Below are 19210 nucleotides of genomic sequence, written 5' to 3' on the forward strand. Positions count from 1 at the left end.
TTAATCAGATTATTTATTGAGCATTTATTTGTTTATGTATTCATTTCTTAATCTGTCAGGATCAGTCCTCCATATTCTCACTGTTTCACTGATCGACAGGTGGGCAGAAAAGTGCCAACAAAGGCAGTGAAGTAGAAGACTAGCAAACATGGATGTAAACCTTTCTTTAATACAGTCTATGATGTAAACAATGCAGGTTTCAAAACTTTCAAAGAATTGGCTTTGTTTGATGAAGAAGGACGTGCATTCAACATGTTTGTTAGACCTTAATGATTAACACAGTGTGTTTTGGTGAGAAACGCAGAGCATAAGCATGAATTTTGTTTGTTTACAAGAAAACTCCAAGTCCGAAGTGACAACTTCATGGGCAATCTCAGAACATTTTGCACTGGTGTGTACGGTTTCGGGTTGAATGACATGTTTGGTCGAAACTGTGTACAACGTTGCGCAACGTCCTTCCCCGGTTTGGTGGCTGTCACAGGTGTTACTCAATGAGCAGCAATATGTATATAGATACTCCTGTTTCAAAAAAGCGGGTAAGTGCACTGCGCTTGCGCAGCCTACACAACAGGGCGTTCATAGCAACAAAGCAATCCTAACCCTTGCCACGTTTTGTCGGGGCTGAACTCGGCTAAAACTAGAAGATATTTAATTTTATAGTAGCCATACAGACAGGCAGCCATTCCTTACATTTAAAATGGAACCAGATAATGTTTGGCATTTCATCTAAAAAATCTATTATTAAAGTAACTGATTTATTTTCTTAATTATTTTTTGCTTCAGCATTTTAAAAAGGTTGATTTCGGCATTGAGACAGAATTGCTATGCTAATTTTCTGTAGCATTTTCTTTTGTTCAGATTCAGATAGACTTAAGGAAAAACTCTCCCCCAAAATCCCCTTTCAATGGGGGAAAAATGTAAGAAACCTCAAGAAGAGCAACAGAGAATCGGGATGAGTTCCCTCACCCAGGACGGACAGGAAATAGATGTCATGTGTAGGCCGACAGGATCATGGTAAAATTACAGTTAGCCTATGACAATCAGGATGACAAAAGATAAACTCTTAATATATGAAGGATATGGATCTGGGGGGACGTCCAGCAACTTTCAGATGCTACCAAACAGGTAAGACCAGAGCCACAAAACCTCCTCTTCACTTGTTTCTTATCTTAAAAGGTCTGCAATTAAAGCTGTTACTAATTATTCATTGAAAGTATTAAAAATAATTAGCCCATACTGATTATCCATCAAGTCTGGAATTGTTATAAGCTGTTATTCTCATATGTCTTATCATAAAACTGGTAGCAAGTTTTCCTCAAAAAATAAAAAGTGTTTTAGTAGGCTATAATAATTGTTTACTCTACATGGACATCTGCCATGCAGGCTATCTGCCTCGAAGCTGCAGTTTGATGTACCTCCACAAGATGGCAGCAGAGATCACAACATAACTTCATTCAAATGAATTCCAGGTATGCCTTTGTGATTTCAGTCCAATATAAAATACTAGCCTTATTACAATTATTCAAGTGCCTCGCTGAACTATGATTAACACAATAACTCACATTCCTTCAGGGTTTTGAAATAAATCAGGTCAAAGAGTCATTAAACAGATGAGGCTGTTTCCATTGCATCAGTTGAGCGCTCGCCTGTGCCAAAGAGTTCCAGGAAGAAGCTAAATACTTAACATTACCTTAGAGAGGACACTCAACCAGGTACTTTACTGCTAAATCTCAGATCTGCTTCTTCACTTCCTTGTGTTGCTTATGAGGGAAAAACAGGGCAGGGTGACGCTCACCTTTCACCTTTTTCCTGTATGGTCCACGTTGAAGGGCAAAAACAACCCACATAGTTTTCACCTAAATAGTTTGAATTCCTCAATGATATATTGTAATAAATGTGACTGTAGCATTACTGTTTTTTGATTTTATCTTCTACCTTCTCTGGCACTTCATTTTATCTTTTACCTTCAAACATTAGAAACATCCCCTGAAATACCAGCAAAGACTCTCCTCTGTTATTTTTATTTTATCAAATGAGGTTCCGGAGGATCAAGGAAATATCAGATGACACACCGGGTTTCTGTGACATCCATCTACGAGGGAGAACACGTCATGAGGATGTTTGTGAACTGTCTGTTATTTAAAGGTTTACGTGGTTGGGAACTTTAATGATCCTGGATAAAAAGCAAGGATAGAGTTTACACTGAAAATATGATAATTCAGTCTCTTGCTGTATGGCTATCTCAAGCAGCCAAATAACTTAGCTTAGCTAGGCACAAAGACTGGGAACAGGGGGAAACTGTTCTGAAAACATCATATCACAACTGTTTAAATAAAATCAGCTTTAAATTAATCAAACCACTTTATAATTTATCAGTCAATTTTTCATTTCACATCCTATTTTTCAGTTGCCATGCATTTACAACCTCCATTTTGATCAATTAAATTTTGTTACTTCTATCCCTCATAGCCGTCATGACTTTGGCTGTGTCCAGTTTTTATCATACTAACTGCCTGCCATCTTCTTATAGAGTGTGGTATCAATTATCTCATCTAACTGGCAGGAAGAAGGGGAATACACATACGTTATTTCCCAAATTAGATAACTATTTCCTTATCATTAAATCATTGCTGAATGACAAACATACAACTTCCTCACACACCTTCCCACAACCAACTCCCTTCTTAAAAAAACTCCCCCCCCCCCACACACACACTTAACAATCACAACTACATGCCTAACCTTAACCATTACCCTACCCCTAACCTTAACTAGATTCTAACCCTGACCCTAAAACCAAACCTTAACCATAAAACAGTCCTTTAAACTTTTAGAAATTTGGACACCTCAAGGCTGTTGGACCCCACACAGTAAAACAAGCCCACAAACACACACACAAACACATTTCTTTAGATATCCATTACTTGAAATGACTAGTTTTGGGGGCCCTGTTGTCATTCCTGGAGGAGCCCGACTCTGGCAATTGTTGGTTTGGCAGCTTCCCAGCAGCTGAGACATTCCAGCTAACCTGATTCCTAATCTGACTCTTGTGCTCACACACACACACAAACACACACACAAACACAGAAATGTACGCATGCAGGCTGGTATGCGCATGAACACGCACACAGTGCTTACGCAAGCCCTGGCCAGCCATGCCTGGGGTAGTCATAACACACAGACGGTGGAGACATGCCAAGCTCTTATAGGTCAAACAATGACTCACAAGCAGAAGTGGATGAGATAAAAAAATAATATGTGTATTTGAGTTTAAATAGTGCTGGTGTTCAATGTTTGATGAGTTGACTACAAGTTCTGAGGAAAAAAGAACAAGAGTGGCGTATAAGCTCCCCCTTGTGTATTCCAGGAAAAGACACTGACCCGCTATTGACATTTGTGTGTTTGAGGAGTTAAATGTTACATTACGCAAAGGTCAGAGAAAAGTAAACGGTTAGAGGCAGGGATGAAGAGGGAGGGAGAGTTATTTCCCTTGCAAGGATGAAATTGAAAGGGCTGAGGAAAATGAGAAAATGTATTGTTTTCTCTCACGGTGATGAAGAGCTGCGTGGAAAGAACTCTTGCAGGAACACCTTCGAGGCATGCAGTCGAGCTGTGTAATGTGCAGGTGTTTGTATGTGTGTGTGTGTGTGAGAGAAAAAAACAAAACAAGCAGCAGTACTGAAATAATGAAAAAAATGTGATCTTTATTCAACACATCTCCACATATTTCAAATATACATATTTACATCTTTTGTACAATGAATATCTCTTGTGTAACCTGTCTGGACTAATAATAGTCTATAGGTTGTGTCACAAATACATAATTCACAGTGCAATATGAAGTTTGTGCACCCGTGTCAGTTTACTCTACATGTCACATGAATGTGTGACTCACTCTACATGTATGTACTAGAAACAAAACCATAAATCAATTTATTAAATTACTTTTCTGTGAGGAACAATTCAGATTGTCACAAGTCTTTTCCCATCTGGCATCTCAAGCTGAGATGAGATGAGAGAAATTAATTAAAGATCCGCAACAGACGTTTTATTCGCCGACTGTGTGACCCAAAAATTGAATGACAGCGCTTCTCAGATATGCCAGATTTAGTACCGTTGTCAAAATAATTGTGCCAGAATGAAATAGTTGGCTGCAGACCTACAGTAAGACTAAACGTCACTGAAGCGCTATATCCGCATGTCATGATCCAAGATAAAATATCTTTTAGAACGTGGTAGATGTGGTACATAATGCCACTAACTATGATGACTCCATCCAGTAAAATAAAAAATAAAAAGAAAGAATGAAAAAAGTACCATTAAAGAGGTGAAACAGTCAGAACAGATTCTTCCAGCCAAGGTCAGGACCATTCTCTACAGACACACTCGAGTGTTGAGTCATCATCAGACAACCAACATCGAATATCGCCTGACTGCGACTGATTCAGAGCCATTCAGTTTATGAAACACAGTGATACGGGCGCAACACTCAGCACAACTCAGCTTTGTTAAAGCAACACAGCTTGACATAATGTTCCAACAGAAATGAACAAGACAGGTTTAACTGCTCAACTGAGAAAGTCTTCATTTTTCTGTAATGGGTTCCTTAAGACATTTCTTAAAAAATACAAGCATTGTTGAATTGGGAGATAATTCATATTGAGTCAGTAGGAAGTACCATCTGAATTCTCTGTGGATTTTTAAAAAAATTTGTCCACGTAAGTTCTACTGTAGCTCGTCTTCAGGTGTATGAATCAACCATCTCTGTTGCTGCAAAGACATGTGAAGTGTTTAAAACCGAGTTCCTTCCAGCATTTCATTTTAAAGTAGAAGAATTAGTGTTAGGTTTAGCTGTGGCTAATTGCACGCACAGCATTGCCGAACAGATTAGTAAAATTTGCAGGGTCAGACACTTCCACCCTTATATGACATATTCAGCTTTGAGCATGTTTAAAAAGGTAACTGTTTCAGTTTTAACTGTTGAAAATGAGAACGTTTTTGAGATGTACCTTTCTCTGTTAGCCATATACAAAGACTTGTGTTAGCCCAGTGCCACTGCTTATTGTTGAGTGTGTGTGTGTGTGTATTAGAGACAAACTCTGCCCACTTTTCTGTGCGTCTTACATCAATAACACCCTGCCTTTCTCAACCTTCTGTGCATGGTGTGAGATTTGTAAATGCTCTCCATTTGCTGAGACATTGCCAGATTGGCAGTGAAACACCTTTGCAGCGTCCCCGCTGAGTGTGACACATCAGTCCTCTGCTAACCATCTTTCTCACTCTATGACACCGCCTGCTGCGAGACATCAAGCTTGCACTAGGCCTTCCTCGAGCCGATCGGTGAGTCAGCCGTTGAGGCCTCCAGATTGGTCAGAGAGTGAGAGGAACAACATCCCGCTCTCCTCGCCTCCCGTTCGCGATTCATCTAATGTTGTCTTGTGAGTCCAGGCTGAGAGCAAGCATTGGTGACTATTGTTTGCCATGGGTTAATGTTCTGGGATATAGTCAAAGAAACCTGCAGAGTTCATTTTGTTAATATTACCTGGCAAATCCGGAGTCCTATTTCTTTTAGCACCAAATCATTTCAAAAACGCACATATAGAAACACAATGACGATCATTGTGAACAATGCCCTTAGCAAGTAACACACTTACAACAACAAAATACAGTACAGTAAGTTTTTTTAGAAAGCTTGAGGGTGTATGTACACTCAACAGTACACAAATAGGTTTCTAAAAAGTGCCAATGTAAAAAACAACAACGAGTCCCTCGTAGCAATTTTTGTTTTGGTCCCTCAGCCAGACTCAGCTAAATCGAGTCCGTCAGCAGAACAGATCATCATCCTCTTCCACGTCAAACGATGGCACCATCTGTTCCGCCGAAGTCACTTCCTGTTCACCCAGCACCACTTCCCGCGATGAGGGCGGCCGGTGGAACCACGGGTGAGTGAACAGCTCAGTCGCTGTGAGTCTCTCCCAGGGTTCTTTCCTCAGCAGGCTCTGGAGCAGACACTTGGCCTTGGGCGACAAGCCCTCTGGCAAACAGCACTGGCCTCTGCGGATTTTGGAAAACAGTGTAGCCGGGTCTGGGTCATGGAAGGGGTAGCGACCAACCAGCATGGTGTACAGCATGACCCCCAGGCTCCACATGTCGGCCATCTTGCCAGAGTAAGGTGCAGAGCTGCTGAGGATCTCTGGGCTGACGTAGGCGGGGCAGCCGTGGGTCTGACATGGAGTCATCGTTAGGGTCTTCTAGTACACGACAGTCCTCGAGGCTTTCTAGTCTCACTTGTGTCCTATGGAGAAAAAGTCAAAATTAGGTCAGGACATTTTAAAAGATCTTTAATGGCTTAGACAACATGTTTTGTTTTAGTACATAGCAGCTATTATTCAAAAAAACATGTGAGAATCCCCTTTCTATAACTGCAGGTATGTGCTTTAGTTGCACTGTAAATTGGGTAAGCGCTGACTGAGATGTGACGGTATCTAATATCTTACATGGAAAGCAACATTTCACATTGTGGTGAAACCTAATAACTCCCCCCCCCCCCCCCCCCCCCCCCACATGTCAGTAGAAAATTTTTTTGCTGTCACACTGTTGTTGGAAAGTTATGTTCTCGGCGTTCCCATGTACAAAAATATTTAAAGCTCAAGTCGCTCCTTGATCTAGTACAACACTGTGTGTGTGTGTTCGTGTGTGCGCGCATGCATGTGAGTCTATTTCTAACAGTGGCTTTGTTAAACACTGTCAAACATCTTAGAGATCTGTTAAATGTAAGTCACTGATGGCATCATGGAAAAACAAGCATCCTTCCTTTAGCCTTAAGCTGTGCGGCAGACAAATAGATGGACGGACACACACACACACACACACACACACACACACACACACACACACCAGACACCAGTGAACTTACTATGACCTATGAAGTGCACAACAGTGAATCCCGAGAAGCATAGCTGCCTAAGCAAAGCTTCCCAGCACACACATGCTCACATAAACACATATAAATATGAAATATAAATATGAAACTCCTGCAACCTCCTCCTCCCCTACTCACACACACAATCCTAAATAGCCATCTCATTGGTTGAAGAGTTTTTTTAAGAAGGGAGTTGGTTGTGGGAAGGTGTGTGAGGAAGTTGTATGTTTGTCATTCAGGAATGATTTAATGATAAGGAAATAGTTATCTAATTTGGGAAATAACGTATGTGTATTCCCCTTCTTCCTGCCAGTTAGATGAGATAATAGCCATGTTAATGACAGGACATACATTTAGTCCAGCATCAGAGCAAATGTGAGAGTTTATTTGTAGAATGAGACATTTACCACTGAAACGCTCTAAAAAAATTATTGATGGGACAAAGATAAAAAGCATGATGGCAAACTTTTGCTGTTTCCAACGGCAGAAAAATATTACTAAAGGATTTCAACAGTGATTCATTTTCTCCAGCAACAGGCGTGCTATGTTTTTAATTAAGAATTAATTTGTGCCTCTGGAGATTGGCCCCCAAGACTAACACGGTGATTGAGGTTTTATCAAGTCAAATGCACAAACACTCATAAGAAGTGTGCTGTTTTCTCTCACGTTCAGAGGGTCGAGTCCGTGAGACACTTCAGTTGTCAGACAGAGTGGCTGCAGCAGAGAGAGACAGACCGCCAGAGAGAGGATGAAAAGAATGACAACTAGAAGGACCAAGATAGAAAGCAACAGATATTTAAACACCAAGATAGTGGCGGAGACAAGTCAGGAGAGGAGAATGAAGAGCTGGAGACAGAAAAGGAAACAGAACAGAGAGAGTTAGAGGGGTGGAGAGAGTGACTCATCCTGCTGTTGAGAGTACATATCTTTTCTCCTCCTCTCTCTTTCGCTCTCTTTCTTGAGCCGAGGCTATCTGCACCTGGGTCCCACACTTGTGGCGCCAGCCATCCCATAATTACCCTCAAATGGCTGTTGCCACATCAGTGACGCACGGGAAGGCTGGCCCAGCAGTGAAGCTCTGCATGCTTCATAGTGCTAGTCACCTTCCCTAAACTGTCTTTTCCATCTGCACTGTGTGTGTGTGAGTGTGCGCGTCTGTGTGTGTGAATGCAGATAGCATTTGTCAAATTGTTGTGACTTTCTCTGGCTCTGGCTTGAGTGTTGCATTGTTGGCCAGGACATTGCATCACGGCGTGATTGTTGGGGTTTAAAAGATGCCTGATTGTGAATTTAGAAGAATGTTTGACGGAATAAATGAGGTGATACAGAATCACAACATTTCAAGCAGACTTCTCAGTGACTGGACAGAGGCAGCAAACTCAGGGTGTGGAAAAATGATTTTTGGCAAATGAAAAGCCAAATTCCGTGATACACACACCGTCACACAACTATCTAATGCTATCAGCAAAAATCTGCTGCTTTGTATTTCCCGTCACATCACAGTAAAATCATTTGGTGGCCCTACCCAATGACACCAGCCAAAGAGTAAAGAGAAGTTAGTGTTAGGAAACAAGATGTCACCCACAACTTCAGGGTCAAGTGGGTCAGTCTACCAGCATTAATGTTGCAATGTTGCCACCCAGATAACAAAAAGGCATTTGAGGGACCAGAGCTTTACAGCTCTGAATGTTTAATCAGCACATATACAAACATGCATGTATGCTCACACGCACACACACACAGAAAGAAAGAAAATGAGCTACGCAGCCCCCCCCCTCTTCACATATATACTGTGATTCATCGCTCTGCAGCCGTATAGCTTTCAGAGGGAAACAACCAACTTCAACTTCTCTCACTGGCTGTCTGCTCTCATTCATCCAGTTTGACCCTGCAAAACCAGAGGTCATGGCTGGAGAATGTTACTGTTGAAAAGTCTCCACGAAAAAGGGCTTCAGAAAGCCGGGGGGGGGGGGTTGTGTAGCTTACAGGAAAGAGAGTGACGCAAGGGCAAAGAGGCGACAAATAGTTTTGTAAGCAGGGTTTTGTGTATCTTACTGAACAGAATGCAGCACTGAGAGAGATGCAGACATTAAGGAATTTGTGTTTGTGTGGGGGAGTGTGTGGGAGCCAGTTCAAAGCAAAGCGCTTTGAACTACTCCTTCATGGATGGAAGTGTATTTGAATGAATCCTTGTTGGGAGCCTCGCTTATTCTGCAGCATAGTTATGATGTAATGTATTAATAAATAATGAGTAATAAATACATTCTAAGATACAGAACGCAGAAGGGGATGATTGTCTCATTCAACAGCCTCGTCTAGCAGTTCTGCCAAGCTACCACCCACTACATTCACACATGCACATACACACACGCATGCAAAACAAACGCACAACCCGCATACAAAGAGACACATCGAGAGCGAGAAAGGGAGACAGACAGAGAGGGCGAAAATCTGGGAAGCAATGCAGTCTGCCTCCACAAGTACAGAACCTCCTACTCTATCTGTGCCCACATCCCTATCTGCACAAATGGCCTGTGTGTATCAGCTGCTGCCATGTTTTCTCTGTGCCTTCACTGGCACATCCCACTACACTGCATGTATTTAAGTCTGAGAGCATCCAAATAAAGTTACTTGATACTATTAGAACTCTGTGAAATTGAGAATTGTTTTTAAGGATGCTGAACGGGTGGATGGTTAAACAAGGTGTCATCTGACACTGAGCACCAAGATCTGTTTACCTTGAAAGTGCTAAAAGGGATGCACGTCTCACCTTTTTTCATCAGCGAAGACAAACTTTCGCAGTTTGAGGTCACCCAGCACGATGCCAGCCTGGTGGCAGTGTGCCACAGCCAGAGCCACCTGACGGAAGAGTCTGCAGGTGTGCTCCTCATCCAGTCTGCGACAGCTCTTCACCAAGGTGTGCATGTCCCCAAAGTCTTTGTCCAGGAACACATAGGCCTTACGCTCACCGAGGATGATGTCCCTGATGCTGGCCACATTCTTGTGGGCTGGCAGGATCCCGTAGGCTCTGATCTTTTCCTGGTACACCCCCATATCAAAGACCTGGGGAGAGAGAGGAGAGTAGAAGAAGAGGAGAGGGAGACAGGATGGAAATTAGGAAGGGAGATAGGCAGAGAGAGAGAATGTGAGAGGGGGAGGATGCAATGGGTCAGTGTGTTCTTAATGATCATCAGAGGAAACAACCATGCAAATTTGGCAGAGAGTTAAAAAAAGGCTTAGGATATGCTTTGATTCCAGCTCAATACACTGTTTTTGCATGAGCGTGACAAATGAATCACCAAAGCATGACGCGATTAACTTTATTAATCAACAAAGCCAAACGCCTGCAGGTCTATCACGCACAATAAACACATGGGTCTGGAACATAGGAGGGCCCTGTCCTTATCAGAGCAGATCCTTATCATGATAGTCCTTCTTTGTCTCACATGTTTTCATTTTTGTGTGCCACGGCGTGGCGGATTGCAGTGACGTGTATGCAAATGAGCCCAGTTGACAGAGTGTGAAGCCATAGTGCCGATGGTAGGTGGACTGCATTTCCACAACACAGCACAGGCTATGGGGTTGCCTAGTCTCTCACGTAGACCTATTTATAAACAGATTTTAATCAATCATAGAGCCTGGCATAGTTCAAAATTTAAAAATCATGAAGCAACACTGCCAGTGTGACACACTTTGCGTGAGAATGACATTTGGTCGGCTAAATACTGATGACATGTCAGACAGGCTATTGAGCAACGCGGTGTCTTGAAACACCATTCATTCAAAGAAATTGCGCAATGACGGGATTGCGCATACCTTGCACAGTAGCTCATCGCCGGTGTCGGTGTTCATCGCGCTGTGCATGCTCTCCCGGTCCGCCAGAGGTAGAAGCAGAAACGGTCCTATCCTGGATGGCCCCTGGTGGGTTGCCGGGATAGGGGTTGAGACGGGGCTGACCGGGGACCCGGGAGAAGTACCGAGGAGTCCCTGTGTGTCCCCCGCCTCTGCGCTCAGCCTGGCGCATTTAGCCGGCGGCTGATCATCTGAGTCCAGCCGCTTGTGCGCGACTCTCCCGGTGCGGATGCAGGGTGCCGGGCTGCTCCACTGCAAGTTCATCCTGATAGACTGATTGTCCGTGAAAACAAAAACGAGACCCCGACTTGTTTTGGACGCGTCCTTTGATGGTTAAAATAAACTACAAACTGTGCGCTCCATTCCTCCGTGTGAGACTCATTATAGCTGAGATATAAATGAAACTTCAGTTGATTCAGTGACAGCGCGTTTTTTTTGTGTGTGTGGTAATAATCCAACCCACGTCCTTTTGGAGAGTGAATGCCCGTGGCTCTGAGGTCTGTGTACTTTTGGTAAAAAAATCCCTTACAGTCCCGACTGGGAGAGAGATGAGAAAGAAAGAAAGGGAGAGAGAGAGAAAGAGAGACCGCCTCACACTCACAGAGGCAGAGAGTGAGTGAGCTCCGGTGATGTTGAGCTCAGAGCTCAAACACTCCACCCGACCAGTCCAGCCTCCTGGTGACACAACCATTGAGCAATCAACGGCACCGACTCTAGCTCAGCTCTGCCTGCTGTATCACCTTTCACAGAAACTATAGGCCTAAGGTGCAAACATTAATGTTATTTGTGTGTGCGCGCGTGCGCCTGTCATGGTGTCATGAATCTCGAAATTCCTGATTTTGCTGATACTGAAAAAAAAACCTGAGCATGTGAGAGGAATGAAGAAATCATCTGCTACTTATCACGGCTGCCTCACCCAGCTTACACATGCTTTGGACAATAATTAACGATCTTTAAAACTCTCTCTCTGACTCAGTTGTTCCTTAACGTTCCGCTCTTATTGCCATTTATTACCAGCTGCAACAGTCTCTCCGCAGACCTCCTGTATGGCACCTGAAGTGTTTGCTCTCCAAATGTTGTGCCTCTAGTGCGAACTAGCCAGTACAAAGCTTCACTGTATGAGCCTTAACTCTAGCTTTAACATCGCCATGATATTTTCCCATGCTGAGCCTGTTTGTTATGTGGATATGACTCACCCCCATAAAGCCTTCATGGTGCTTGGCTATAAGCATTCACATAAAATATGCCAGCGCGACTCTGTAGACAACATCATAGCAGCTGGGCTCCCAGAGACACTGATCCCAGGTTAAAACTACTTGTATACCCAAATACCACAAGCAAGCAAGTCAGTGCTGTGCAATCTGTGTGAAAATTATGCAATATTCTTGAAAAAAAAAGGATAATCAGTGAACTATGAACTGTTACTTAAGAATGTAAGAACCAGAATTGAAGGTTGAAGTACAGTATATAGTCAGTCTGAAATACATTGCTGTGATGATGAGTGTTGCAGTTGAGCTGATGGTGTGAGGTAATAACAAATGTGCATGTTTGTGTGTGTTTGTCACGGTGTGTACACACACACACACACACGCGTGACCATGTGTGTGTTGCGCAAGGGTTCTCTTTTTCCACTGCTTTATGTTGAACAAGCATGCACAAGAGTGGCTGCAGTAGAGGCTCACTGAGCGTTCACTAAAGCACAGAGCACCAGCTGGCCTCTTTTGCACGACCCCTCCTGCCAAACAGAAGCATGCCGTTCCGAACCATTTCTTTTCACATTTCCAACACAGTTCCTTCCACAAGAGGTCACACACTTAACCAGGTCGCAGCAGCTCGGCTCAGCTTGACTGAAAAAGGTCATGTGAACGTGTCTCTGCAGGTCGTCCAAATATGGATGAGCTGCACATCTCAAAGGAATGATGGCTTGTTATTTTTAGGCCTCACATTCTTTCTTTTTGCAGTGGTCGTATTATGAATAAGGTGACTCACCAACTGAGTGATGTATGTGCATCTCTGTGAGCAAGTGTGTTTGTCATGCCGTCGAGCAGGCACAGGAACAGGTTTCCTCTCACTCTGTCCAGTTCAAAAAGCAGGATGAACAGTCACTGTGGGAATGGGCTGGCAGAGCAAGGTAAATGGTTTATTGTTACCTGACAATAGTCCATCATAGTGATGATGCATGTATGTCGCTTGTTTATGTGAGACGCATTGTTTCGGTATACAGTGGAAACAGTGACTCGTTTGTGTGGACTATGATATACACACAGTGTTTGCGTGTGTGTGAGACATGACAGTTTGTTCCAATGTAATTCATAGTTTATGTTGGAATCATTACACAAGGTCACACCATACTACATGTTTAGGTTGTACGTTACTCTTATGCAAGATCCTTTATGTGCAGGTTGTAGCATTATATAGCTGGTAAGCCAATGTGTACCTCATACTGAATGGGGGTGTGTGTTATGTGTGTGTATACGGTGCCTGTGTAGGAGTGTGGCTGCATCCCCCTGCCAGTGAGCTAGAAGAGAAAACAGTATTCAGGGCATGCTCTCCCTTGTTATAATTAGCTGAGTCACTCACCACCAGCAGCGGTGACGAGAGGCTGGGAATTGATCAGCTCTGAGAATAGTTCAATCTGATCTTGCTGACAGCCAGCGCATCATACTGTTAATTATTCTTCATTTGAGCTGCTCTGAACAGAGCTGCAGACTTGAGACTAGAACTCGAGTCAGATGTGCAGGTAGTTGTGAACAACAGGACTTGCAACTTGACATGAAAGTAATTGACTAATGATTCTCTTGAAGATGTGTACTGGAAGATGAATGTAGGAAAATACTATGCAAAATGTACCTCATCTCTGACCTCACATCTCTGCAAAGACAGACAATCAACATTTTCATAACTGGTGAGCAAAACTATGGCAAATATGGTAATTATTGTAATTACAGCTGACCCCTTTTCTTAGCATCTGAAAAACGTCACTTGAGGAAAGAAGGAAGTAATGGCACTGTATGCAACAGTAGTCTTTTTACAAGTCCATCATCTTCCTCTATTGGTATAATACTGACTGCTATCACTTTTTTTCTTTTATGAATTTTGTAAAGTAGAAACTTGTTTTCTGTGAATGTCTGGTTGCCTGCCATTACCATTGTGTCTTTGGACAGCTGACAATGTTCTATGAATGTAGAATTAGAGTGTGGGAGATAGAAGTGGGCCACTGGATATTCAACTGTATGCTAGCAATAAAAATATAACATTTCTATTCAGTCTGGGTGTAAATTCTGCCTTTAGAACAAAAAGAGGTCTAATATAACTTTTTATAACCATTCTTCTCTCTTCTGTACATTTTGCCATAAGCTTGTAGACACTGTGAACTGAATGAACTCCAGGGTGGAGGTCTCATCCAAAATTAGTCATCAGCCCGCTATAACTATCTCTACTCTATATTTTCACAACCCTGGCTGACCTCAAGGACAATCAATCAAACCAGGAGCTGAGATGGGGATTGTTTCATGTGGATGGACTCCAGACTGTAGTCTGGCCAAAACATTCTGCCTTCCTTTGCTAGTTATCTGTCCATCATTGTTTCTTTGATCTGTTAGGTTGAGTCAGGCTTGGTTAGATTAGAGAGACGCGGTACTTGGCAGTTTAATACATACTTTCAATCTTCACAATATGTTGTGCTCAGATTTTACAGCACATGACCACTAATTGTTTTGACATGGGAACACACACCTACACATTGTTCCCCATAGAAAACATTTGTTCTCACATAGGGGGAGTTGTCATGTTTGCACATACTCAGCACAAAGACTTCCTTAAAGGTCTTCTGAGAAATTGTAAAGTTTTAGCTAAAAATAAAATTCTTCATCTACTGTAAGTATTGTGTTCACATGAAGTGGCCGTCCTAAAAGCTCCCAGCTGTTTCATAGAACTGACCTTCATTTTAACCCAAGAAAGAAAATACAATTTAAAACTGAAACTGAACCGAAATGTTGTGTAATGAATAATGGTGGTGGAATGTGGTGACACAGGGATCACAATGCATTTTCTGCGGGTGGAGATGCTCCCTTTATTATTTTAACCAGAAGAATATCTAATAGTCTTCTGTTGACAAATGTTGACTGACGTCGCCAGTGCTGTTAAACTTATCTGTGGTATGAATAATATGTTCATGATCACATTACCTGGTTGGTTGATGATCTTTATGCTTCAAAATGACAACAAGATGAACAAGGTGAAACGCAACACTAGATGTTCCATCATGTTTAATGTAGATTTAACATGCAGAAATTGATCCTCTAAATGCTTTTTTAACTACTCACTCCTGATATGTGCGGAAATGATAAATTTTACTTCTCTTATCTGGAGACCATAATTACTGTAAAATGAGTGACGAAGGGAAACATTATATTCATTTTGCAGACCAAAGGGAACTACAGCGACTGCACTCAAATTTAATAGGAATAGGAACTTGAGCTAGATCATCAAAAAGAAAAAGTAAACAATAGCAGCCTCTATTAATATCACGAACACATGATTTAATTGAAATGGCCACTTTGATCAGTTAATGGATTATATTGGATGACTGAAATTATTCTGTACTGTTGCGCGGCACTGCAGTAGTTACAAAGATAACAACACAATGTATTAATTCCCATTGTGACCCTCAGAAATATAGACAAAACAAACAATAATACCAGACAAATGTTGTACATTCAAAGAGCCTAGCTCTGATATAAAGCAGGCTAAAAATGAAACCACCATCCTTTCAAGGCCACTTTTAAGATGCTCTCTGATGTTTTTAACTTTCTAACTTTGTAAAGAAGTATTCCATTGTGCTACAAGATTGAGGAAATGCAATTTTACCCATTCAATTCAAAGTGAAAAAGTATATTGTTTTGTAGTTATGTAGTTCTCTTTATGAAATAACACAATTTCACTGGAAATTCATCAAATACGACCTATCCTCCTCAGTCCTTCATCAGTAGAATTTCACTTGAAAAGATCAGCTCACTTCCCTTCATGTCCTAAGAACATAATTTCATAACTTCGTCTTTATCCGTCACTCATCAACACATGATTTCACTGAAATAGTTTGCCTTACACTCAGAACTCCACTCCAGGATGACTCAAGGGGTTTCCTGTTGCTAATGGGAAGTGAATGGCAATTGTGTGTGTGTGTGTGTGTGTGTGTGTGCACGCTGTGGCCACAACCCACACACACACACACACACACACACACACACACACACACACACACACACACACACACACACACACACACACGTCAACACCATACTGTCACCAGCCCATCACAGAGGTTACTCAAGCTGTCTCCCCTCAGCCTGGTTGATCCCATGATGTCACCCTCACTGGAATGAGAAAAGACCCATTGAGAAAAGTAAACAAGAAGTGGTTGTCATCTATCGCTCAGCTGATGAAAAAAGATTTTATTATTTGTGAAGTATTGTAAGTGACGATTTACATTTTTTAGACAGTAGGAAGGTAAGGGAGAAAGATGTGAGATCAAAGAGTGAATGATTAGTCCAGCAGCTTTGATCGCTGAGGATGTGAAGAGATCGAAGAAGATGTCGGAGGAAGCGACTAAGAGAAAAAGAGAGTGATGAGCAAGACACCAGACAAGAGTAAATATCCGACTGACTTTTACTCATTAGAAGGACAGATGCCGAGCTGGCCTTGTTGCTGTTAGATTGGTCATTAATAACTTTATTGGCTGACTTGCTGTGTCTTGTGTCGACTCGAGCAAAATCAGCCAGATGTTTCACAGACAGAGGTTTAGACGTGTTATGTTAGCAAACATACTAATGGTTAGATAACACACTTCTACGCTGGTAAGGTTACTGTAAGTGCTCTTGCGTCGGTTGCTGTCTAGCTTTGTTGGCTAGCTTGCCATCCAAGTTTCAAGCAATATTAGGCTGCTGCTGGTGGAGAGCGGTGCTGGTGTCGTGCCGGAGCCAAGTGAGCGGGCAACATAACCAGACTCAGCAGCAGATGGCAGAGGCGAAGAGACAGAAGAGGACATTGACGTAGGAAGCTAATAAGTGAATAAGAGAGTGACTGAGCAAGAGGCTGCAGGACGTCCTGTGTGAATGTCTGCGTAAAAATGTAATGTGAATCCATCAAATAGTTGTCAAGACCATCCACTTGTAACCTAAGAGGTCAACCTCATGGTGGGGCTCTAAAGTCAGGGCATCACCAAAGTCATTGCCTGGGAACCAGGCATATCTGTACAAAATCATGGAATCAAATGTTGTTAAATAGAGCCATAGAGTGTTTCTATGCTACCAAGGTTCTATGTTCCCCAGCTCAATATGCTCTTAATATAAACACCTATGCTGGGAACATTGAACCCTGGGAACATAAGGATGTCGCTAGCATGGCTTATAATGCCTAATCAGTTTTTCTTGTTTGTTTTTTCAGTTCTCGTCTTAATATTCTCTATCACACAATTCCCCCAGTGTCTCACTTTGATTTACTTCATCTGCGCCGTTAAAAGTATTCTTTCACAAACAGAGCCTTAGAGTATGGCACATCAAAGTGTCCTCCGACATTAATCTCCTCTGTGCTGTTTGATGAAAGATAGTTACAGCTGCTGTTCAAAAGGGGCATCTACTGTTGACATACCTACACTAAATTATATTCTGAGTGAGCAGATCCTCAGTCCCTCTTCATTTCAGTAAGCGAGGACACAAAGTACATCTTCCAGCCAAAACACAAGAGGTTGGATCATCATTAATGACACTTCTAGCGAGAGAGGGAGACAGATCTACAGAGAAAAAAACTCTTTTTTGTTACCAATCCCCACGACAAGTCCCATAACCCCCAACCTCTTTCCAGAGTGAGTCAACCAGTAGTAAATTTATCAAAGTGTACCAACACGAGAGGGAGAGAAGAGCTTAGCATTTGGAAAAAGCAATTAATTGCAGGATAATACCCCATGTAACAGGATTTCAATGACTGTTAGCGCTGCTCCGCTCCAAAAGGAGATTTATTCTCATAATCCCATGATGAAAGGGATGACCAATTATTTCCCACGCATTGGAACACACTGCCTGAACCAGGGCTAGGCCAGCGGGAGAAAGAGGAAGCGAGGAGGAAAAGACAAGAAAGTGTTTGTGTGTACACATACACGCTTACTATTCAGCCAGCAACAACAACCTGTCACTCTTCACAAATTACCTAACGCAGAGCTTTTAATGATATGATTGCACTATAACTCACGGGAGAAAGATGAAAGCCGAGCGTTGCTCCATTAACTGCAAACTCTGTGGCTGCTTAAAATTAGGCCCTGCGTTTCTTGGCGTTTCATCAGTTTTGAAGGATGTTGGAAATGTGGGTTAACATTCATGAAGTTTATGTTTGAGTTTCAGCGGCAGAATGTCATCATAAAGGAGTATACATGATGTTATTGAAACAGGCAGCAACGTCTTTCAAAGGAATTCATTCATAGACGTTTGTCCCTGGTGAATCATGATGGTACAGCTTTCTAATTAAGGGGAGATAGTAGACCAAAACGGGGCAAATTATTTCTCAAAACCGTCTTCAACTGTTGAAAATCTTGAAACTGTTGATCCAGAACTTGTTAAGATATTTGAAAACGCTTTGGAAGACATTTTATCCTGTGCTCTGTTGAACACTTTGAAAGCAAATCCTCAGCGCATTATCTAGCTGTGCAGCTCTCCCCAAATCTTTAACGAGCAGTTCACTCAAATTAGAAAAAATCTAAAATATTTTCCTACTTACAGTATACGTCATATCTAACTATGTACAAATGTTAATTTGAGATCTCTATTGCTCTTACTCCTGTCACTTACCCGATAATCGGCAGACTTTACTGTGAAAAGTTTTTTAGTACTTTCTTCCTCAGGAGGCAAAGAGTCTCCAACAAAAAAATGTATCCTGATGACCAAAGAAGTCTCCAAAACCCCCCTCCCCCTATACCTTGATATCAAAATTGGAAGGGCTGCATCTGTTCAGTTTTGTAACTTTTCCAAAACCGACAGTCTTTCATTCACACCCACTCTGGCCAAGTGTGCAGAGGTGAGAAACAATGGAGGATTTGAAGCTCTAATTTGTGTTTCTTCACGCAATTACCTCTGTCCCTTTTCATACCGTATGTACAAACAAGTGCAATGCTATGAAGGAGAGCCTCTGACGAGAGATTTTGTGAAGTGTGTATTGTTATCCCTATATTTAAACAATTGTCACATCTCGCCCCCTTGCTTTTCACCTCGCCTTTGAGTGTGGCCATTCGGAACAGCTATAAACTCTTTTGCCTTCAGATGCAGTCTGATGACACGCCATACAAACTAGTTTTAAATATAACCAGACCTATCTCAAAACTTTGCCCAATAAATCTGAAATGATCTGCATGTATTGATATTTATAGGGCTACGTTAATAGCAACAGTTC

The 19210-nt window shown here is 42.1% G+C and overlaps 1 protein-coding gene and 1 long non-coding RNA gene across 2 annotated transcripts; one reads left to right on the forward strand and one right to left on the reverse strand.

Moving 5' to 3' along the window:
- The first annotated feature begins 1614 nt into the window (after positions 1-1614).
- LOC119908012 lies at positions 1615-2468 on the forward strand. Its single transcript, XR_005445178.1, has 2 exons — positions 1615-1712; positions 2038-2468. It is a non-coding gene; the product is annotated as an uncharacterized LOC119908012 (long non-coding RNA).
- A 2601-nt stretch (positions 2469-5069) lies between these two features.
- On the reverse strand, positions 5070-11038 carry trib1 (tribbles pseudokinase 1). Its single transcript, XM_038725189.1, is given in 4 exon segments — positions 5070-6222; positions 6224-6295; positions 9693-9985; positions 10739-11038. Coding segments are annotated over 4 exon segments (1065 nt in total). The 3' UTR covers positions 5070-5822.
- Between the last annotated feature and the right edge of the window lie 8172 nt (positions 11039-19210).

The sequence above is a fragment of the Micropterus salmoides genome, unplaced genomic scaffold (genome assembly GCF_014851395.1).
Source record: "Micropterus salmoides isolate LMB-PRFRI ecotype aquatic unplaced genomic scaffold, ASM1485139v1 Ms_hic_scaffold_17, whole genome shotgun sequence".
NCBI lineage: Eukaryota > Metazoa > Chordata > Actinopteri > Centrarchiformes > Centrarchidae > Micropterus > Micropterus salmoides.